Source organism: Phascolarctos cinereus, unplaced genomic scaffold (assembly GCF_003287225.1).
Source record: "Phascolarctos cinereus isolate Bilbo 61053 unplaced genomic scaffold, phaCin_HiC Scaffold_8;HRSCAF=390, whole genome shotgun sequence".
NCBI classification, from domain to species: Eukaryota; Metazoa; Chordata; class Mammalia; order Diprotodontia; family Phascolarctidae; genus Phascolarctos; species Phascolarctos cinereus.
Window position 1 is genome coordinate 42,775,108 of NW_027556291.1, and position 22,882 is coordinate 42,797,989.

Genomic DNA, 22,882 nt, shown 5'->3' on the forward strand with positions numbered 1-22,882 from the left:
TTTATGACATCACACACAGGTTTTCTCCTGTGAGGGGATTCTGAAGTCTTCAGGGCATTGGTGTCTTCACCTCTGTGACAGCACAGCTTGAAAATGTATGAGAGATGCTCCTGGAATTACTGGGTGCTGAGAAAATTTAAATGTATTCAGATTCATGCTCATTACACAACTTTTCATTTGGAGCTTTTAATACTCTTGTCATATTTCTCTGAAAATCATCCGCCTGACTTTGCCAGCTTTGGCTTCCTACCCTGAATGAAAAACGGAACACCAGCAGAACTCTGACAGAACTATCCTTTATTCTGTCCTTTTGACTCAAAGAAAAAGAAATCTCTTAGGGGTGGTATCTTCAGGTAGAGAGTCAGATGGTGCAAACTGAAAAAAATACATTTGAATTCACATTATAGCAGCCAGTTTCTACTAGTGTTCAAATGTAAGTCAATAGGTATTTATTGAGCGGGTCTTCAAAGTAGGATGGGGGGGTAGCATTGGGATAGTCTGAAAAGATGGGGGAGGGCATTCCAGACAGAAGAGACAATTTCATCATTGTCAGCATTTCTACAATGTATGAGAAGAGGCAAGGAGGGAGGAAGAACACGGTTGGTTCAGCCTTCTGTGAGAAGATTGGCTGTAACCTTCTGGGTAGAAAGGTGATAGGATATGGCTTTGGTCTGTGAGTTCATCTGTACCTCACAGGTAGGGGCAGTGGTATTTGGGGCAAATGAGAACTCTGCCATGGAATCTTGAGGATTTTCCCTACTGCTTGGGTGCTTCTAGCCTTCCCTCCTTTACTCACCCCTATCTGGACCAGAATTGTCTTAGCTGTCTTAGTCACCACAGAACATCATAATGACAAAAGTAGTTCAGATTTCTATAGTGCTTTAAGGCTCACAGAGAATGAGCTAGGTAGACAAAGCATTATCCCTGGTTTACAAAGGAAGAAAATGAAATGCAGAAAGGAAATGACTTGTCCAAGGTCATACAGCTAGTAAATATAAGAGCTAAGACTCAAAGGGTGTGTCTTATCATTATTGGCATCACGTACATCACCTTTAGAGCTGAATTCTTTTGAAGGCATTCTGATTTTAGACTTTGGACTTGTGCCTTTTATACCTTACCCTTTCTCCTCTAGGAATCTATTTGGAGCTGGTATTGAGGAAAACAATTTACCTATGTTGCATCATCTTCTAGTCCTGTTAGGTACCCAATATATTTGTTGGTCACTTTTCCAGCAGCAGCAGGAATTGGTTTGGACAACTCCCTCCAAATGAGCATAGTCACATTAAACATCATCTGGATGAGTGGTACTGATTTGGCCAAATAGCCTGTTGAGGAAAAAATGAGCTTTGGCATTCTCTTACTGGCCTTGAAATCAGGCAGCCTGGGTTCGAATCCTGGTTTCTCCATTGGTCAGTGTGTTATGTGATCTTTTTTTTTTAATGAGTTTTTATTTATGTCTTTTGTGTTTTTTATCCCTTACCATAGTTTCCTCCATATCTCCCTCACTCTACCCTTCCCCAAGAGCCATCCCATAAAACAAATAGTATTTTTAAGACAAAAAAGAAAAAAAAATAAACAAGAAAAAAATCTGCACAACAGGTGAGTACATTGAAAAAGTCTAAAAATATGTACAATATACAACACTTGTGGACCTCCCACTTCTGCAAAGATATGGGTTAGAAATGTCTTCTCATGTCTCTTTTTTTGAACCATGCTTGTTCATTGTAATTTTGCAAGTCACTTTTAATTTTTTTTTTCAGATGGTTATTCTTTCCATAGTCATTGTATATATTGTTTTCTTGGCTTTGCTGACTTCACTCTGTGTCAGTTCTTGTAGATTTTTTTCATGTTTCTCTGTTTTCATCACATTCATCATTTTTTGTAGCACAGTAACTTCCCATTACATTCCTGTACCACAATTTGTTTAGCCATTCCCCAGTTGATAGGCATGTGATTTTTTCCAATTCTTTGTTATCACAAAGTGTTCTTTTCTAAGTATTTTGGTGTACATGGGGACTTTACTCTTAACAGTGGCCTCCTTAGGGTATGAGCCTAGTAATGGAATTTGTGGCTCAAAGGGTAGGGCCATTTCAGTCATTTCATTTGCATAAGTCCAAATTGCTTTCCAAAATGGTTTCATTCTTCAGACAACAATGCACTAGTGTCTGTCTTCTCACAAGGGCTCCCACATTGATCATTCCCACCCTTTGTCATCTTTGCCCATTCGCTGGTGAGGTAAAACTTCAGGGTTGTTTTGATTTTGTGTAATGTGATCTTGAGCAAGTCACTTCCCCTCTATGGGCCTTAGTTTCTTTAGCTATAAAGTGAGAAAGTCAGACTAGATGATTTCTAAGGACCTTTCCAGCTTTAAATCTTCTGAACCCATGCTTTTCAACTTGTAAAACCCGTGCTCTTTACACTATACCCATGGTATGGTAGTTACTGCCTGGAGATTGGCCACTCCCCCTCAGACAAGGGTATTCAGCATGTTCTACCAGAGTCCTATGGTGCCTTTGCAACCAGTTTTCTTTCTTTTCAATTCAACAAACACTTAGTGAACACCTACCATGTACAATGCCCTGTGGGGGATACAAAAATGAAGAAAATGTAAAACCTGCTTTCATAGAGATTATGGTCCTAGAGAGAAGGTAATTGTATTACAAGGAAAATTGTAATGTGTTATACGAGTGCTACAAACCAAATACACTGTATTGCCATATAAGGGAATGATTGATGTTAGCTGGGTGTGGAAAAAGGCCCTGGAGGGGGGGCGAAATCTGCCCTAGCTTAATCTGCCTTGTTCAGTGACTGAAGTTCCAACATAGCCCTGTCTGAAAGTGGTGCCTTATCACTGAAGCATTTCTGTAGTGATTCCCCAAGATGGCATGAACACCACAGCACTGTAGCTCGTGAATGTAGCTACTTCGATCAGTCCATGGGTAGGCAAAGAGGAGAAGATCAATAACTGTGCTGCTCAGCCAGGGACCAGTTTTGCTTATGTACCATTTGTATGTTGTACTAACAAGGCAGCACCTTTCCCCTGGGGCTCCTGTCATAGGGAAAGGGGAAAGATATAATAGAGGGCACAGATTATTTATAGTGGTTGAGAATGTAATTACAAGGTGCAGTGGCTTGAAACATAAATTGAGGTTAGTCATTAGAAAAAGCATCTGAACAGTAAGGGCAATTGGGCATTGGCAACGTTTGCCTGGGAAGCTAGTTAAATCAACATCTCCAGAAATGCTAAAGGAGTGGTACGCTGTAAGCTGGAATCTTGGCCTGAGCCGGGAGACCTGGGTTCTGATTTTGCCTCTGTTACTAATTAGATGTGTGGCCTTCTGCAAATTAGAGGTTCTTCCCTGGGGCTTGGTCTCCCCACTTGTAAAATGAGGGGACGGAACTAGATGATCTCTAAGGGCATCTCTAGTTCTGACATTCTGTGGCCTATGATGACTGAAGTATAATGTAAAGAACTAGTGCTAAGGAAAGCCATTTGAAGTGAAAGGGTGGATTTTATTCAGAGATGACAATTGATCCCATTTCTGTAGCATTTTAAAGTTTACAAAGTATTTTGCTCACAACCCTGGGAGATGGGCAATACAAGTCCATCCCTCTGTGTAGAAGAGAAAACAGAAACTTAGAGGTCAAGTTAATTTTTTTTGTTTGCATTATTCTCACTCTATATTATTCTTCTGGTTCTTCCATGACACTGTATCAGTTCATGTTTTTCTGATTTTCTCATATCCATTGTTTTTTATGGTACAATAATATTCCATTATATTCATAAACCATAATTGTTTAGCCACTTCCTAATCAACAGGTACTCATTTCCCCACCCCAAAACCAATTTTTCATTGCCACAGAAATTGCTGCTGTGAATATTTTGTGCATATAGGACCTTTGTTTCTGTCTTTGACCTCTTTGAGGTCTATGCCCAGTAGTGAAATCTCTGGGTCAAAGGGTAGAAATAATTTAGTTACTCTGTTGCATAATTCCCAATTGCTTTTCAGAATGGCTGGACTAATTTGAAGTTCCAAGAATGCTCTTGTGTGCCTATCTTGCCCCAGCACCTCCAACATTAACTATTTCCATCTTTTATCATTTTTGCCAATTATTTGAGGTAAAACTTCAAAGTTATGTTACAAGGACTCGTCATTTCTTTTATTAGTGATTTGGAGCATTTCTTTCTTTTTTTTTTTTTCCTGACTGACTTGTACACAAACACACAGCTAGTAAGTATCAGCTAGGTTTCAAATCTGGACTCCAACCACTGTCCTTTTGACTCTGCCTACCCTAATCTTAGGATCTTTGGATCATAAATTTAGAGCCCGAAGAAATTTTAGAAGTCATCTAGTCTAATCTCCTTTTACAAATGAGGAAACTGAGGACTAGAGTAGTGAAGTGACCTATTCAAGGTCACAAAGGTAGTAAGTGGCATAATCAGGATTTGAACTGAGGTCCTCTGACTTTTAAGTCAACACTGTACCATTTTGATGTTTTGTTTTCTGATATAGCTGACCACACTTCTTTGACTCTTTTTTTTTTTTTTGCTTTTTAGGCAATAGGGGTTAAGTGACTTGCCCAGGGTCACACAGCTAGTAAGTGTCAAGTGTTTGGTCTGAGGCTGGATTTGAACTTGGGTCCTCCTGACTTCAGGGCTGGTGCTCTATCCACTGTGCCACACATAGCTGCCCCTATACTTCTTTGACTCTTGCCAGGGTTTCATTATGTTTGTTTAGTTGCTAATAATGGGAAATGTTGTGTTTTTCAAAATATTACCAATTTTTCCTGTTGCATTCCATAGCTAGCAACATTTTTTTTTTTGTGAGGAGGAGCAGGTGTAGAGGGTCAGAGGGATCCACTTAATTTGATGTCAACAGCCTTTTTACTAAAAAGCATACTAGAACCCAGATTGAAATCTGAGAATTTCCTCACTGTGTGACTGCCCAAGTTATTGCTTCTCTGTGGGCTTCAGTTTCCTAGGAAAGTATCTTGGAAGTTATCCTAGCTAATCTCTAAAGTTCTTTCCAGCTGGAAATCCTATAATCTCAGGCAATGTGGTCATATTTTTTGGTTTTCTAAGATCTTCTTCCCTGGAATATTATGTGGTTAGATGTTAGAAAATCCAACTAGTCCTACTCTAGGCAGCATTCATCTTTGTCCTCTGATTCCTTTCTCTGTGTTCCAAACACTCTCTGTTCTGTTTTCCCTCTCCTGATGGATAAAGAAATGCAATTCCTTTACACTGAGTTGTTAGGGCACTATTGTGCTTCCTGGGAATATTTGCATTTTAAAAGAGGAAGACTGGGTGAGTGATTGATCATGGATCTTGGGAATTAAAGGTAGAAGAAACTTTAGAGTTCATCTAATCTACCCCAGCCATTTTACAGAGGAGGAAATTGAGGCCCATACAGGGAAAGAAACTTGCTTAAGATCTATAAACCCCAAGGAGAATCAACCACTCTTGTTACAGTTTCAGGGATTGGGATGGGAGATTTTTTTTCTCTTTCAGGGCTGTCTCCCAGGACCTTTACAGTTAGATCACATAAGCAGATGGCCTCATGCCTTCCCTCTGGGCAGCTCAGCATCTAAAATCTACTAATAGTATCTTAGCATCTACTAGGAGTAGTGCAGACTGAGCTATTCAATTTCTCCCAAACTTGACATGCTTTTCCATTGCCCCTCTGTATTCATGCAGGTGTGGCTAGAGCATACCCCTTTACTGGTTGACCTCATGTTACTTCAAGGGTCGTCTCAGAGGTTGCCTTTGTCATGAAGCCCCCTTTATCCTTATCACGCTTTCCCTTGAATCTTCCTTATTTGTAAATTTGTCCTATTCCCTCTAGTAGGATGTAAGTCCTGTAAGGGCAGGGACAGCAGGTCCTTTTTCATCTTTGGATCCCCACTGTCAAGCACAGTACCTAACATGTTGTTGACTTTGTTACATGTTTGGCTGAATCACAGGTGGCATTTCCCTTCTTGCTTTAGTTTTTCTATTTTTTATTTGAAGGACTTGCTATATATCTGTATATCCTTGCAATCTTGCCCTAGTTCTTTTTATGGCATTCTTATTTTTAATTTATTAAATTCAATTCAACAAACACTTGCTAAGTGCCCGCTTTGTGCAGAGCACTGTTCCTGGTGCTGGGGAAGATACCAAGTTTAGATGAGCCTTGGATCTTGTCCTCACAGAACTTCTAGCTCTTGGATTATTTCTGTGAATGACAAGGTGATGCCTGTTGGCAGTACTATTTTCCATGTTGTTAAATTGAGGCCAGGGAGGTGAAGGGACTTACGCAATTTGTTTGGGGACTAGAAGGGCAAGCCTTACATAGAACCTAGCATCCCTCTTGCCTTGGCCTGGACTTTATGCTGTAGATAATGCCATGACACAAATTTTTTTCCCTTCTTAATTAAGCAAATATTTTTTCTGGGTCCTGTTGCTGAAGGGAAGCACTTGTTTCTTTAAACCCTTTTTTAGTAGAAGAGTTATGTGATCACAATGGTGTGTTGCATTAGGAAGATTGTCTGAGTGTTTGTGGTGGAGAATTGAGTGTATAAACAGGAGGCTATTTTAATAATCTAAGTTGTGGGTTCTTAACTTGGGGTGCATGAACTTGTTTTAAAAATATTTCAGTAACTCTATGCTTCCTTTGTAATCCTACATATTTTATTAAAACGTTATTCTGAGAAGGGTTTCATAGGTTTCACCCAACTGCCAAAGGGGTCCATGACACAAACAAGACTGAGACCTCCTGGTCTAGGTGAAAAGTGATGAGGACCTGAACATTCTGCTTGAACACTTCTAGGGATAGAGAACTCGATTTCTCACAAAGTAGGGTTTGAACATGGGAAAATGACGTGGTAAAAAATAATATTTAGATACAAAATGAATGATTCTGATTACATTAAATTAAAACATTTGTGTACCAACAAAACCAATGCAACCAAGATTAGAAAGAAAGCAGAAAACTGGGAAACAATTTTTATACTCAGTGTTTCTGATAAAGGCCTTATTTCTCAAATACTTGGAGAACTGAATCAAATTTATAGGAATACAAGTCATTCCCCAATTGATAAATGGTCAAAGGATATGAACAGGCAGTTTTCAGATGAAGAAATTAAGGCTATCTTTAGTCATGTGAAAAAATGCTCTAAATAACTATTGATTAGAGAAATACAAATTAAAACAATTCTGAGGTACCGCTTCACACCTATCAGATTGGCTAATATGACAGAAAAGGGAAATGATAATGTTGGAGAAGATGTGGGAAAATTGCAATACTAATGCATTGTTGGTGGAGTCGTGAACTGATCGAGCCATTCTGGAGAGCAATTTGAAACTGTGCCCAAAGGGCTATAAAACTGTGCATGCCTTTTGACCCAGCAATACCACTACTAGGTCTGTATCCCAAAGAGATCCTAAAAAAGGGGAAAGGACCCATGTGTACAAAGATATTTATGGCAGCTCTTTTTGTGCTGCAAAGAAATGTAAATTGAGGGAATGCCCATCAACTGGGGAATGGCTGAACAAATTGTGGTATATTAATGTAATGGAGTACTATTGTTTTATGAGAAATAATGAGTAGGTGGATTTCAGAAAAACCTGGAAAGACTTAGATGAACTGATGCTGAGTGAAGTGAGCAGAACCAGAACATTGCACACAGTGACAGCAACATTGTGTGAAGACCAACTCTTCTCAACAATACAATGATCTAAGAAAATTCTGAAAGTCTTGTGATAGAAAATGCTATAACCACACCCAGAGACAGAACTATGGAGTCTGAATGCAGATCAAAACATGCTATTTTCACTTTTTTTTTCTTGTGGTTTTTCCCCTTTTGTTCTGATTCTTTTTTTCACAACATGACTAATGTGGAAATATGTTTAACATGATTGAACATGTATAACCTATATCAGATTGCTTGTTGTCTTGGGGAGGAGGGAGGGAAAGAAGGGAGGGAGGGAGAGAGAAAAATATGGAACTCAGTCTTTCAAAAATGAATGTTGAAAACTATCTTTACATGTAATTGGAAAAAAAAAGAAATACTATTAAATGTGGGAAAAAATAGTATTTAAAGAAAAAAGGCAGAATGGTAGCATGCAGGATGTCCTGAAGAAGAGGGCGGGGAGTAGAAATCAAAGAACAGGAGGTCAGTTAAGAAGTTGTTGGGAGAGAGGCAAAATTAGTTGCTGTTTGCTTATATGTAGTCAGTGGCTCAATTTATGGGAGTACCAGGGAACGATATAAGAAGGGTTAGGTATAGCTGAATTGATGAGTAGGGAGGAAAAGATGAGTCCATGAAGTGTCTGATAATGGAATAAGATTCATCTATAGATTCTGTTCCCTAGGCACTAGTCCTTACAAAATGTTTAATTGATGCCCCTCCTTTTTTTTTTTTTAAACATTTCTGTCACTTTCACTCCCCCCCCCCCAGTAGAGCTCTGCTTTGAAACAAATAAGTTCAGGTAAGCAAATAAAAAACCCACATTGACCATATATGTCACCTCATTCTGTACCTATAATCCACCCCTTCTCTCCCAAAGAACATGCTTCATTGTCATTCCTCAGAAGTCATGAGTGGTCATAGTACATAAACATTGGTCTTCATTCTTCTATTCAATTTGAGGGGGAATTTCTTTATATAAGAGGGGAAAGGAAGGTATGCTGGTAGTAAAATAGCATGATGGCTATGTAGGGCCTAAATGGGATAGAAATGAATGGGAGAGAGCTTTGCTCTGGCTCTGCATTGGGGTGGAAGTAAGTGCTAGGGCTAGATTTGCCTGGAGTATGACAGTAGAAGGGGACTAAAGTACTCCTTCCTTAACTTAGCCTTGTACCCTCACTGTGGTTATGCTCTGGTGGTATAGAGAAGGCCTTAATAGAAGGGAAGAATTATATTTTTTAGTAGCTTCTCCTAACTTAACATAACAGACTCAATAAATTTTGATTGGCTTAATATGTTTGGGGGGGATGAGTAGCTAGATGGCTCAGTGGTTAGAGTGCCCGGCCTGGAGTCAGGAAGACTCCTTTTTCTTGAATTCTCATCTGGCCTCAGACATTTACTAGCTGTGCGACCCTGGGCAAGTCACTTAACCTCATTTGCCTCAGTTTCCTCATCTGCAAAATGAGCTGGAAAAGGAAATGACAAACTGCTCCAGTATCTCTGCCAAGAAAACCCCAAATTGGGTCACAAAGAGTCAGACAGGGCTGAAAAACAATTGAACAACAATAATAAAAATATGTCTAAATTAGAACTATTTCCCTTTCCCCCTACCACTCTTCCTCCAAAATTTCCTCCCTCATTAACGTTCATAACCTAGGAGCTATCCTCATAAGGCTCTTTGATTTCCTCTCCCTTACCATATACAGTCAGTTCCTAGATCTGGGCATTTCTCACATCTGTCACCTTTACTCTACTTACATAGGCACCCCAGTCCAGGCCTTTATCACCTTTTGCTTGAACCATTGCAATAGCAATGATTCTCCTGGAATCTAATCTTCTAGTACAATCTCCATACACTTGCCAGATTAACATCCTTAGAACTCAGCTTGACTTTGTCTCTCTGCTCAAGAAGCTTCAGTGGCTCTCCCACCCCAAATTACCTTTGGGATAAAATACAATTAATTGCCTCTGTTTTGATATTTAAAGCTCTTCCCTTCCAGGCTTGTTATATGTATTTCTCCCCCTCATATATACTATCCTCTAACCAGCCTGTTTTATTTGCTGTTCCCCATCCATGACAGTTCATCTCTTCCCTCTGTTCCTTTGTCCAGGCTGTCTCCCATACTTAGAATGTTCTCCTTCCTCTTATCTGCCTCTTCAAATCCCTAGATCCCTTCCAAGCTCAGCTAAGAGGTCTTTGCTGGTTCCTATAGTTTCTAATCCCACTCCCCATCACTGTCTATTTGTGTGTGTGCATGTATACATGTCCACATCCTGTTTTTACTTATCTGTGCACATATTATGTCTTCCTAATAGCTCTTCTGGTATGTGTATCTCCAGTATATAGTAGAGTAGATGCATACTAAATTCTTGTCAAGTGGGTGATTGACAAGCAGTTTTTTAACTCAGACTCCTACTGCTGGGGGAGGCCTCAGAAGTGATCTAGTACAAGCCCTTAATTTTGCGGAGGGGAAAACAGAACCAGAAAAGAGAAAATAACTCGCTCAAGGTCACATAGTTAATAGCAGAGCAGGATTAGAATTTCAGTAGTCTTGGGATGAGACTTGTAGTGGAAGGAATCATTTTAACTTGGTTTGGTTTTATAAACTTGTTTGGAGGGGGAATAGCTTTGGGAATTTGGCCCAAGGTGCATAAACTCCTAGTCATGTCTCAAGTTTATATATTTGAGGACTAGAAGTATAAACTAAAGTGGATTTTTTTGGGGGGAGGTACACCTCCTAAAAGAAATTATCCTACGTACTTCAATGTGTGAAATAACAATTGTCTAGTCATTTCTGTCACATTTGACTCTTCATGACTCCCTTTGGGGTTTTCTTTGCAAAGATACTAGAGTGGTTTGCCAATTCCTTCTCTATCTCATTTTACAGATGAGGAAACTGAGGCAAATGAAGGTTAAGTGACTTGCCCAGGGCAGATTTGAACTCGGGAAGGAGTCTCCCCTGTCTTTAGTCCCGGCACTCTTTCCACTGCAGCACCACCTAGCTGTCCATAGAATAACAATTAGTGAGTTACTGAATGGGAGAGAGAAAGAAAACTTGGCCTTAATCCAATCCTTCTGGCACAATTCTGAACTAAAATAAATTTTATATCCCAAATGACTCGGAGCTAAAATAGAATGGCTGGGTATAAAGTAAGGCTCAAATCCTGCCAAGGGTCAGGCTAAAACCTTTTGAGGAGGATCATTTAGATCTTATTTTTTCTTATTCATTCATTCATTCCTCCATTCCTCCTTTCTCCTCCTCCTCTTTTCTCCTCCTTCTCCCTTATCCTCTTTTCTCTTCCTCCTTTCTCCTCCTTCTCCTCCCTCTCGTCCGTCCTTCCTCCTCCCTCCCTCCCTTCCTCCCTCTTTCCCTTCCTCCCTTCCTTGTCTGGAGGGAGTACAGTGAGTTCTTTTTTGCGCCTCCTTATAAAATATCTTCTCTTCTGTGTAGGAAAATTATTCTATGTGAAAATAGAGGGTAAGTTCCCTTGGTATGACCTTAGAACCAAGGCCGAAAAGACAAGCAGCCTGCCATAGTGGATAGAGAGCTGGCCCTTGAGTCTAGAGGCCCTGAGTTCAAGTACTTCCCTTGGCACCTTCTGGCTGTTTGACTCTAAACATCTGGGCAAGATACTTACTCTTTTAATGGTCTTCCAGCAAGTTTCTTGGAGCAAAAGTTACAGAGAAGGTGCCAATCTGTGTTGGTAGAGAGAGTTTTCTAGACCAATGCAATCACAGACTAATTCTGAAAAAAGAAAAGAGACCCAAGGCAGAGGGCACTGAGCTATAGCCACAACAGGCTAACAGACTCCTGGGGGAAAATCAGAAAATCATCTTAAGGATTCCCTTCCCTTCTCTGGGCCTCTGTTTGGCCTTTTGTTAAATAAAGGGACTGGGCTAAGTGACATATAAAGTCACTTCTAGTACTCCCTAAGCCAAAGGTTTACTTCTGTAAGTTTTTGTTTAAAATCAGTTTGTTTCTGACTGAGGGAAGGGTCTCTGAAGTAGGTTAGGCAGGGTTGGGGCAGGAGGAACAAACCGGGGTTATAAATCATCTGAAGATAAAATGCCACGTGGACAGTTGACAGCTGGCTGTAAACCAGTTTTTTCCTTTCTTCTATGTATGGCTCTTTTTAGGTTGAGATAATTAATCATCTCCAAAGTTTACTTAAGTCCCTTAGTACCTCAGCAAAGTAGTTCCAGTTTTACAACTCCCCTCTTTTTTTCTTAAAGCGGTGGAATAATGACATTGCGAGCACCGAGTATCACCTATGGATTCAGTGTCTGAGTCCCTGAACCAGAGAATGTTCCTATTGCGAGGTCGTACTCTTTCAGGATAAGTGATGGAAACGTCACCTTCATCTCTCTTCCCTTAGACAATTTCTCCTACCAGCAAGTATCACTTCCCCTACTGATTTCAAAGACAGCAGTTTCTTTCATCTGCCTCCTGTCTTGGCCAGTGAGAAATTAATGAGCATGTAGGATTTGATTTAGATAATGATTAATTAGAAGAAAAGTGCTCTATTCTAATAAGAAGTCACTGCTAGATGTTAAAGAAATTAGTTAATATTTTTGGATGGCAAATTGACTTGTCCTCAGTTTCAAAATACCTTTTAAAACACCTGATTTATCATTTACTTCATTAGTGCAATGACCTGCACTTAATCCTTTGGGTAGTTTTAATGGGCATTGATTATTTTCTGTGCATGTCATGAAGTAACCTGTTCTGGACATCATTAATACCTTTGCTTAATATACTTTAATGATAATGCTACATTATTATTTTAGTGTAACGTACTTTTGTTAGCAAAAAAATGTTATCCACTGTTCAGAAAGCAGACCCTGGCAAAGAAATGTGTCAAATCATCTCTTTTTTTGTTTTTGAATATTAGAGGAAAAGGTTTTCATTTTCACTGTTACTGAGCCCTGACAATTCATTCTCTCCTGTTGCTATTTGAATATATTTGGTCTCCTTCTAGGAAACTATAAGAATGAAGGTCTGCAAGAATGTTTCTTCTATCCTTAAATGTGCTTTCTAGTGTCATTTTTGACAATTTGTAGTCATTAGATAAAATTGCAGTTTAATAAAATATAACATATAGATTATCGTAAAGGTAATTATAGAAACGGGGTTTGGAAACGACCTTGAGAGGCTACCTAATATTGTTCTAATTTCGGGTTACCAGAGTAATTTTCCTAATACATGGTTTTTTAGCATGTAACTCTTCCATTCAAGAAGTTACAGTTGCTCCCTATTTCTCATCAATCGACTCAAGTTCAGTTGTTGTTGTTGTTCAGTTGTGTCTGACTCTTTGTGACTGTCTGTGGACAATGCCCGTGGGATTTTCTTGGCGAACATACTGGAGTAGTTGGCCATTTCCTTCTCCAGCATGTCCCCATTTTACAGATGAGGAAAGTGAGGCAAATGGGGTTAAATGACCTGCCCAGGTTCACACAGCTAGTAAGTGTCTGAGGTCAGATTTGAACTCAGATCTTCCTGACGCCAGGCCCAGCACTCCATCCACTGCAGCAACACTTAGCTGCCCAAGTCCACCGTCATTTGGCTCCACTTATGCTATCTCAACTTTAGTTTCCATTTTGCCTCAACTTATCCCCTCTACAGAGAGACCATTCATTGATTTGATAAACATTTATTAAATGGTCTAGAGAGATTAGTTTGGCATGACTTGTTCTGAAATCAAGAACAGGTCATGCCAGACTAACTTTATTTCCTTTTTCACTGAGTTAATAGACTACAGAGTTCCTAGATTAGTGGATTGTTATAGACACAGTTTACTTAGGTTTCTGCAAAGCATTTAATAAAGTCTGTCATGCCAACTTTGTGGATAAGATGGAGAGATGAGGGTAGACACTTGTATGGTTTGGAGGACTCAGAGTCGGTTGAGTGACCAAACCCAAATATTAGTCATCAAAATCTTAGGCTGCTTTGATCTAGAATATGGAAGGTAATAGTCTTGTCCTAAATATATACTGTACTGCCCAGGAAGACCACATCTGGAGGCCTTTTGTCTGTTGTTGAAGTCACAGTTTTGGGAGCTTGGGAGAACATCCAGAGCAGGGCAGCCAGAATGGTGAAGAGCTAAGCTAATGGTGACTATGCTATATGAGCTTTCGCTGAATGAACCTCAGGATCTTTAGCCTGGAGACTTGGAGGTTGTGGGAGGGGAGGAAATAATCATAAAATGACTTGAAAAGCGGTTGCATGGAAGAAGGATTAGACTTGTTCTACTTGGCTTCAGAGGGTACTACTAAGTGTGTTTGTCCCCTAAAACTCTGTGCTGGGCCTTCTCTTCTCTTTCTGTGTTCTCTTCCTTAATAATCTTATACATTCCCATAGGTTCAATTATCTTTACATTCAGGCCTAATGTCTTATCAAATGCTGATAGACATTTCTTCCTAGATGACTTGTGAGCATCTCGAATTCAATACATCCAAAGCACCTTCCCTCAACCACCTCACACTCTTCTCTCCTCCATGCTTGTTTCTGTTGAAGCTGTCGCTATGCTTCCTGTCTCACGGGTTTGTTGCCTTACTGACATCTTTGACATCCATCCTTCTCCACCAGTTTTGTGTAGCAGATCAGTAACCAAGCCCTGTCAATTCTAGCTCAGGGCTGTGTCTTGGCATTTGTTCCGCCTTCTCCATTTATGCAGTTTAGGCCTTCCTTCACTTTTCCTGGACTGTTGTGATGGCTTTCTAACTAGCAATTCTGCCTCTAGTCTCTTCCATCTCTAATATATCCTTCACTTAGGCACAAAAAATGATATTCCTGATACATGGATCTGACTATGCTGCTCTCCTACTCAAAAGGCTATAGGACAAAAAGCAAATTCCTTAGCCTAGTATTTAATGCCCTCTACAATCTGGTTCCCATCTACCTATCCAGCCTTTTTTCTTTTTTCTTTTAAGCCAAAATTTCACCCTGTCATCCTTCACACACTATATTCTAGCTATGGAAAAACTTTCTTCTAAACTTCATCTCCCATGCCTGAAGCATATTGTTTCATTTCTACTGGTTGACCTTCAAGGGTCATTTCGGGGGCTGCCTTTTTTCATGAAGCTCCCATTCTGATTTGTAAATTTGTCCTATTGCCTCTAGTAGAATGTAAGCTCCTTAAGGGCAGGGCCAATAGGTCCTTTTTCATTTTTGGATCGTCAGTGTCGAGCACAGTACCTCGCATGTCATTGAAATTTACTAAATGTTTATTTAGCTGAATTATAGGTTGTATTTTCCTTCTTTCTTTAGCTTATCTACTTTTTATTTGATGTACTTGCTATTTATCTGTTCATCTTTGTAATCTTGTCCTACTCCTTACTTTTTGTGGTATCCCTATTTGTAATGTAGTTCCTTTCACAATGCTTTGCTTAATTCATAGGCTTTTCTTCCTATCCTGTTCACTTCTAGGAAAAAGAAGCAAGTGCATCTTGTACTCTTAGCTTGGATTCTTCAGGACATGTGTATTTCCTCTTTGTCCTTTTCCTGGGCTGTTTTCAGCTTGTTCCTTGATCCTATTCAAATCTGCCTCCTTAAATTTATTTTCCTTTCTTTAAAATATTTCTTTCCTTCCTGTTTGAGGAATCTTGAACTCATCAGTTTCTGGGCATTTTCTTAGATTATAAACCACTTTTAGCAATCCTGATAAAGTATTCCTATTTTTTTTTTTGACCAATTCTTAAAAACAAAGGCGCTGGGGAGAGTAGATAGTTTTTTTTTTTTTTTGTATTTGAGTATAATAGAAACTAGTTTTAATTAAAGTTGCACTTCCCATAAAACATTGTGTTTATAATATTTTGGGGTTTTATTCCTTTAAAAAATTGTTTCACTTTCTTCTTGAGGGGCAGCTAGGTGGTGCAGTGGATAGAGCTCTGGCTTTGGAGTCAGGAGGACCTGAGTTCAAATTTGGCCTCAGACATTTGACACTTACTAGCTGTGTGACTTTGGGCAAGTCATTTAACCCTGATTGCCTCACCAAAAAGCAAGAAAACCAAACAAAACAATTTTTTCTTAAACCGACAGGGACAGCAAAATTATGGGATTTCTGTAAGCTTAGGGTAAAGAAAAGTTGGAAAATGCTTTAAAATGTCTTTCTGAACCACTACATCAAAATTAAATGAAATTGCTTGTTTGATTGCTCAGGAAGGTAACCCAGCAGCATGGCATAGTGGCAAGAATAGACTAGGATTCAAGAAACCTCCATTTATATCTTGGCTATGCTTTTTACTCTCTGTATGACCTTGGGAAAGTTCCTAACTTTCTTTGTGCCTCAGTTTCACCCTTGTAAAGTGAGACGATTGGACTGTCATTATAGTAAGTAGAACAAAGCATTGTGGGACCCTGAGGTAGAGGAGAGCAGGGGTATGCCATGTGTGGAAGTCTCACCTGCGTTGCACAGGGGCTTACACACCTTTCCCAAAGCTTAGTGTATTTATCAGTTGGATAGCAAGATGTGAGAGTATCTGTTAGGAGCTGGTAGGAAATTGTGTGTATGTCTGTGTCTGTATCCCTGTGTGCCCAGCCAACCTTATTTTTAAATCTAATTAGTATCATAGGCTTAGAACTAGAAGGGCTTTTCTGAGGTCATCTAGTTAGTTCCTCATTTTTCATTTTGCAGATGAGCAAACTGAGGTTCATGAAGGTGACATGACTTGCTCAAGGTCACATTGCTAGCTATTAAGCAGCAGAGTCAGCACTTGAATCCTGGTCCTCTGACTCCAGCTTCAGCCTTTTCCCTCTCTGGCCCAGTAAACTCCATTCTCTTTCATCAGGACCTCTTCTTGGAATATCATCGAGTTTTGCAAGTTGATGTAGTAAGAGCCTAGTGAACTCGACCTGGCTGTGGTTTTCTTTCCCTGTAGAGAATCATAAAGCTTTCGGGTTTGGAGCACATTTAAAATAAGCTTGAAGCTTGTGTAGAAGAGAGTTTAAATTTGATTTCCTATAAATGTCACTGTCTCGAAACCCCAAATGGTATTTTGGCTTCACCCTCTTACACAGTACTCGGTTAGATTTAGTGACAACTAGCCCCTCTCCTCTTCTTGGCAGCAGTTTCCTCCAGGGTAGCTGAATAAATAGGATAGCCCTTTGAGTCAGTACCCCTGATTGAGGACTGTTGTCATCTGAGCCAAAGCAGGAGGAATTTGATTTCTGACTTTAAAAAGTAAAACCTGTCAATCCATTTCGAGCAAAGATAACGGAAACAATTGCTCATACTTATGTAGGAGCTGCTTTAATGCCCTTGGTAGAGCAGGTATGCACGTGAGCTGCCCAATATTGCATAGCAAATGTTATTTCACAAAGTCAATAAAAAGTATCCCCAGACACCAGTTATCAGGAAGGAATACCCCTTTATTCCATTAATCTTGAAGAAGTCATGGCCTCCCTTTGATGTATTTTTCATAACATTAGATGAGCTGTCCCCATTTTGTGGAAGCAGAAATTGAAGCCCAGAGAGATTGATTTGGCTGTGGTCACACAGTAAGAAGGAGCAGGAGGCTAGAGCTGGACCATGGCATTTCAGTTTTGGGAGAGTCCTCACAGGCCATGTAGGCCAACCTGTACCTGAATGAGGAGTGAGTCCCTCTATAATAGCTCTAAAAGGTGACCATCCAGACTTTGTTTAAAGACCTCCTGTGAGGGACAAGACTACTGTCCCTGTAACTTTGCCTGTTATATTTTAAGGTAGCTCTAATTGTTAGGAAGCCTCTCTCCTCTCTCTCTCTCTCTCTCTCTCTCTCTCTCTCTCTCTTCTCTCTCTCTCTCCCATCCCATCCCATCCCATCCCTATCTACTTTATCCCTACCCCATGCCTGGTCTGCATCCTTGTCTGCCTTCCTATTTCATTGTGCCCTCTGGAGTCTCTACTCTATTAACCAATTCTCCTTTATCCTAGATCTCCTAGAGGATTTCTTCATTTTAATACTCTTTCTGTTGTCTTGTGCTAATAGAAACTCAGTTGAAGCCATGCCTACCCTATCCAATACTTGGTTTTCCTTTCATGCCCTTAGACATACATACATACACACACACACAGACATACACATATATATGGGAGGATAGTATTCATGTCTAATGTCTAGGATATGGCTCTCATATATCTATTTAGGGCACTACCATCTTTCCAAGATCCAAGGTTATATTTTTGGGGGAAGGGGGTAGGTAATGGGGTTAAGTGACTTGTCCACGGTCACACAGCTAGCAAGTGTCAAGTGTCTGAGACCAGATTTGAACTCAGGTCCTCCTGACTCCAGGGCCGGTGCTCTATCCACTGTGCCACCTAGCTGCCCCTCTCCCAGGGGATTTTAAAGCACCTGTTATATAAAAGACACTGCTGGGGATGTAAAGCCACAAATGAAATAGTCCCTGCCTTTAAGGAGCTTACATTCTCTCTTATAAATTCTAAGAGTGGTCAGTCCTCTTTCCTTCCCCTATCCCTCATGATTCCCATAATTTCTACTTCAATAATTGGGTCTTGCTTGTTGGTGAGAATCATATCCAGAATAGTAGTTACAATTGTTATTCCTTCAGTCTCTTAGATGGTGAAATAGTTAAGGCAAGCCAAGAAATTATTAGCTGCTGTACTGTTAGCAAAGAATTGCATCAATTATTTTGATAGTTGATCTTTTCCATCACTATAATGTAATGCTTCTCTTCCAGGCTTGTGATCTGTTTCTTGAACTTCTCATGTATAGCTTCTGTTTGCTTAGGTGGTCTGTAGTTTATTTCTATGACGATGTTGCCTTTATTTTGGTCTCCATTGATGCTTACTCAGCTCTTTTGCTTTCATCAAATTCCTGCCAGTGGTTCCTGAATTTTCTCACAAATATATCTTTTTAATATGCTATGCGAATGCTTCCTACTACCTATTCCTTTTAAATAAGGGATACCCTTCCATACTCATAGTTTAGCATGAGTCTTCTTCCATTGAGCCTCAGTGATAGATGCTGTTCAGTCGTGTCCAACTCTTCATGACCTCAATTGAGGTTTCTTGGCAAAGATACTGGAGTGGTTTGCCATTTCCTTCTGTGGCTCATTTTTCAGGTGAGGAAACTGAGGCATACAGGGTTAAGTGACTTGCTTAGGGTCACCCAGCTAGTAAGTGTCTGAGGTCATGTTTGAACTCGGGTCTCCCTGACTCCAGGACTAGCCAGCCCTCTATCCACTTCAGTGCCACCTAGCTGCCCCATCAGTGATAGGTATTTGAGGTCAAATTTGCTTCTTTACATTACAATGTCTAGTTCAATTTACTTGTCACCCATACTTCACTTATCTGTGTTGTCCAGGTTTTCTGGCACCAAGCCAAAGTCTCTTTTCACTCTAACATATTGCCTCTGTGCCTAGAGATGGGATGCTTTGGTAAAAGGATATTTTTGGGAAGTGAGGGTTTAAGGTATCTTTCTAAAGTGTTTGTGTCTTTCTTGCCTTAAATATGATGCAATGACCATAATTGAATTTAAATTTGCTGACTTAAGATTTTGTAGAGCCTTGAAGTCATCATTTTGCACACACATTTTCCGTGTGCGTGCCTGAAGATGCAAAAAGGTGTAGAAAATTGTGTGGAATGTTCAGTGTTTTCAGTGCGTCTCCTAAAGTCCTAAATGGAAAGGGTGCCAGAGTTAGAATCAGAAGGACTGAGCTCTATTATTTACCACCTCACTGTCCTTGGGGAAATAATAATAATAATAATAATAATAATAATAATAATAATAATGATAATACTAATAATAATAGCTAAAGAGTGGTCTGAAGCTGATAAATTGCTCTTTATACACTATCTCACCTGAGCCTTACAGACAGCTCAAGTAATAGTGGTAATAATGGTAATAATAATAATAGCTCCTATTTTTGTAGTGTGATGGGTACTTGTTATTAACCTCATTTTTACAAATGAGAAAATTGAAGTTCAGAGAGAGTATCACTAAACCTTCCCGGGCTTCAGTGTCTCCGTCTATAAAATGAGCTAGAGAACTCAGCAATAGAGTCAGAAAATCATAGATTTAGACCCACATTTAGTGGCCATTTAGTCCAACCTCTTCATTTTACAGATGGGGAAATTGAGGCTCAAAAATTAAGTGACTTGCCCAAGATTACATAGCAAATGAGGAAAGTTTGAGCTTCGGTCTTCCTGACTCCAGGAGGCATAGGGGCACCATAGCCACCTTATCATGCTTCCTGCTGAAGAAGTTGGCTTAGATAGTTTCTAAGGTCCCTTTCACACCTTTGCTCTCATGACCTTTTGGGGGGAGGGGTCTAGGCAATAGGGGAAAAATTGCTGATGTTAGTTTGTTTCCTTGTGGTTTGTGCCATTGGCCTGAGGGTGTTGTATAGCAAATGAAGATCTCTGGTTATCTAAGCATTCTAGTAATCGAGGTTTTACAGTAATTCACCATTGACAGCATCCGCCTTCTTTCTAATCGATAAACTTAGCAGTAGAGCTGAACGTACACTTCTGCCTGTGGGATGAAGAAAGAAATCATCATGTTTTACAGTTGTGAGGTGACCCAATTCTTCAAGGTGCATTAAACAACAAGTATTTATGGAGCATTTCCCTTGTTCCTAGCCCTGTGCCAGGCACTGTGCTCCATAGGAAAGGAGTAGCGAAAGACAAGAGCTTGAGATTGTCTGTGTTAAACATTTGCATCAGAAGAACTATGAGGTCTAAGGATGAAACTTCATCTTTTAACTCATAAAAATTTAGATATTGCTATTTCTTGATATACCTTAGTACTAGAAATGTGAGTTGAAATACGGCATGTAAAAGGCAATTAGTTTAATGTTAGTTACTTAAAATGAGTAAGTAATAAAGATAAATAAGAAACATCAAGACCTAGGGAATAGATACTAATGAATTTGACAATTGAAGAAATATTTATTAAGCACCTTCTGTCTGTAAAGCAATATATGGGGCACTGGGGAGACACAAAGTTTAGATAAGGATGGGAGGAAGGAAACCATTCATTAATTTCTTTTTATGTTCCGGGTACTATGCTAAGAACTTTACAAATATTATCTCATTTTACCCTCTCAACAACCCTAGAAAATAGGTGCTATTATTAACCCCATTTGAAAGTTAAGGAAACTGAGACAGACAGAGGGTTAAGTGACCTGCTCACAGTTACACAGCCAGTAAGTATCTGAGTCTGAATTTGAACTCACTTCTTCCTGACTTCAGGCCCAGTGCTCTATCTACTGAGCCACCTGGCTTCCTCCAATAATAAGAGTCCCTCCACTCATGGAAGGAATAATACATAAATATAAAACAGTATACAATATTTCATGGTAAGTATGTAAGAGAGGTACAGAATAAAGTGCCAGTCAAGTCCAGTGGGAAAAGTTGTCACCACTTATGTGATACAGGAGAGCTTTCTGGAAGAGGTGGCACTTTCCTATATTACAAAGAGGGCATCAGTGGGGCATGTGTTTGGCTTCTCTTGTGTGGCCCGCTGGTTACTGAAACCCACTGAAAACTTCTTTCAGGTTCCGATCTGCAAGTTTGTGTCTCCAAGGGTCCAACATGTTGTTCGCGAAAGATGGAAGAGAAGTACCAAATGTTGGCGCGCTTGAACCTGGAGCAGCTTCTTCAGTCTGCAAGTGTGGAGCTCAAGTTTGTGATTATTCAGAATGCTGCAGTGTTCCAAGGTGAGCATTTGGGCTGGGCAGCTAGATGGCTTCATCTAGCCGTGTGTGTGTGTGGTGTGTGTGTGTGTGTGTGTGTGTGTGTGTGTGTGCGTGCGCGCGTGCGTGTGTGCGAGTGCGTGCACACGCACAGGTGCCTGTGTATGTGCATGCATATGTGTATGCGTGCACACATTGACAAAGTATAAGAACAGAACAGGCAGCACCTTTATCTGCATTAGCCTCTGATGTTAAGATCTTCTGCTGAAGTGTCCCCACGATGGCTTAAATACATTGTCATTCAAGATTTGCCTGGATTTCAGGAAAGTTGAGTGTCGTCAAAGTTCATGGTCCTGATGTCCTCTACTTGTTTGGGATGCACTAATCTCAGGAGAATTAACTGAATGTAAAGGAGGGGAAGGAGGATTTTCTCCCATCTTGCTGTATACAGTCTCTGAAGAAGAGAGGCAGCATGATGGAGTGGCTAGTGGATTAGCCTTGGAGTCATAATAGACTTGAGTTCTAATCCTTCCTAAGATACTAGCTATGTGACTGGGCAAATCACTTAACCTCTCTGTGCTCCAGACAGTTCTCCAAGGCTATAAAACAGGCAAATTGCTTATCCACAGTGGGAGAGGGAATTCCCAAACTAGAAATTCCTCACTCCAATGGGGAATGAAGATTAAAAAGTAATTTCAGTCCAGAATGAGATTGTATTGCTTCCTGGAGACAGTTTTTGGATAGTCGTTTTTTAAATACAGTTAGAGCATTCTCATTTAGAAAGTGAGAAAAATTGGCTTGTTGGACCCCATTCTCTCTTCTTTGGGACTTGGCATCCTGCAAGTCTCTGTTCTTATTAGAGTTGCCAAATGTTCTTTCTATCTCCACACCATTTCTCCCATACAGTCCTTTGTCAGGGTCAGGCTCAAACTCCTGTCACTTATACTATTGCCATAGCCTCATGCTGCTATTCCCATCTGAAGTCTCTCCCCATTGCAGTCCATCCCCTCCCCCCCACTTAGTTGCCCAGGTGTTTTTTCCTACAATGCGCATGTGATTCCATTACTCCCTTACTTGAGAAATTCCAGTCTTTGCTTATTGCCTCTAGGATAGGATATAAACTCCTCTAGCATTTATAGCCTCTCATTAAAGCCTGGCCTCAGCCTATTTTACCAGCCTCATTATCCATTACTCCCCTTCTTGCATACTATTGCCCAGCCAAACTGGCCTTACTCCATCTCCCATCTCCAAAGCCTGTCCCCTCTGCCTGGAATGTACTCCGTCCTCATCTCGGCCTCTTGCACTCCCTGGTTTCTTTTAAAACTCCAGTCAGGCATTACCTTCTCTGTGAAGCCTTTCTTTCCTAAGCCTCCCAACAGACAGTGCCCTCCCTCACTAAACTACTTGGTATTTATTTTGTTTGTGTACTGTATATGCATATATCTGTGTATGTTGTCTTCCCCCAGTAGAATGTAAGCTTCTTGAAGGCAAGGGGCTGTTGTATTTTTGTCTGGGTCCCCAGTGCCTCACATGATGCCTGGTATGTGGTAATAAGTCCTTAATAAGTGCCTTTTGAATGA

General features: G+C 40.2%; 1 protein-coding gene across 1 annotated transcript in view; it reads left to right on the plus strand.

Annotated features, from left to right (window-relative positions):
• The window catches only part of GPC3 (glypican 3), a 691,493-nt gene that overhangs the window by 14,298 nt on the left and 654,313 nt on the right, over positions 1-22,882 (plus strand). Inside the window, exon 2 of the mRNA XM_020969857.2 lies at positions 21,165-21,326. Within this exon, the coding sequence (XP_020825516.1) occupies positions 21,165-21,326 (162 nt within the window). The remainder of the gene's footprint in view (positions 1-21,164; positions 21,327-22,882) is intronic.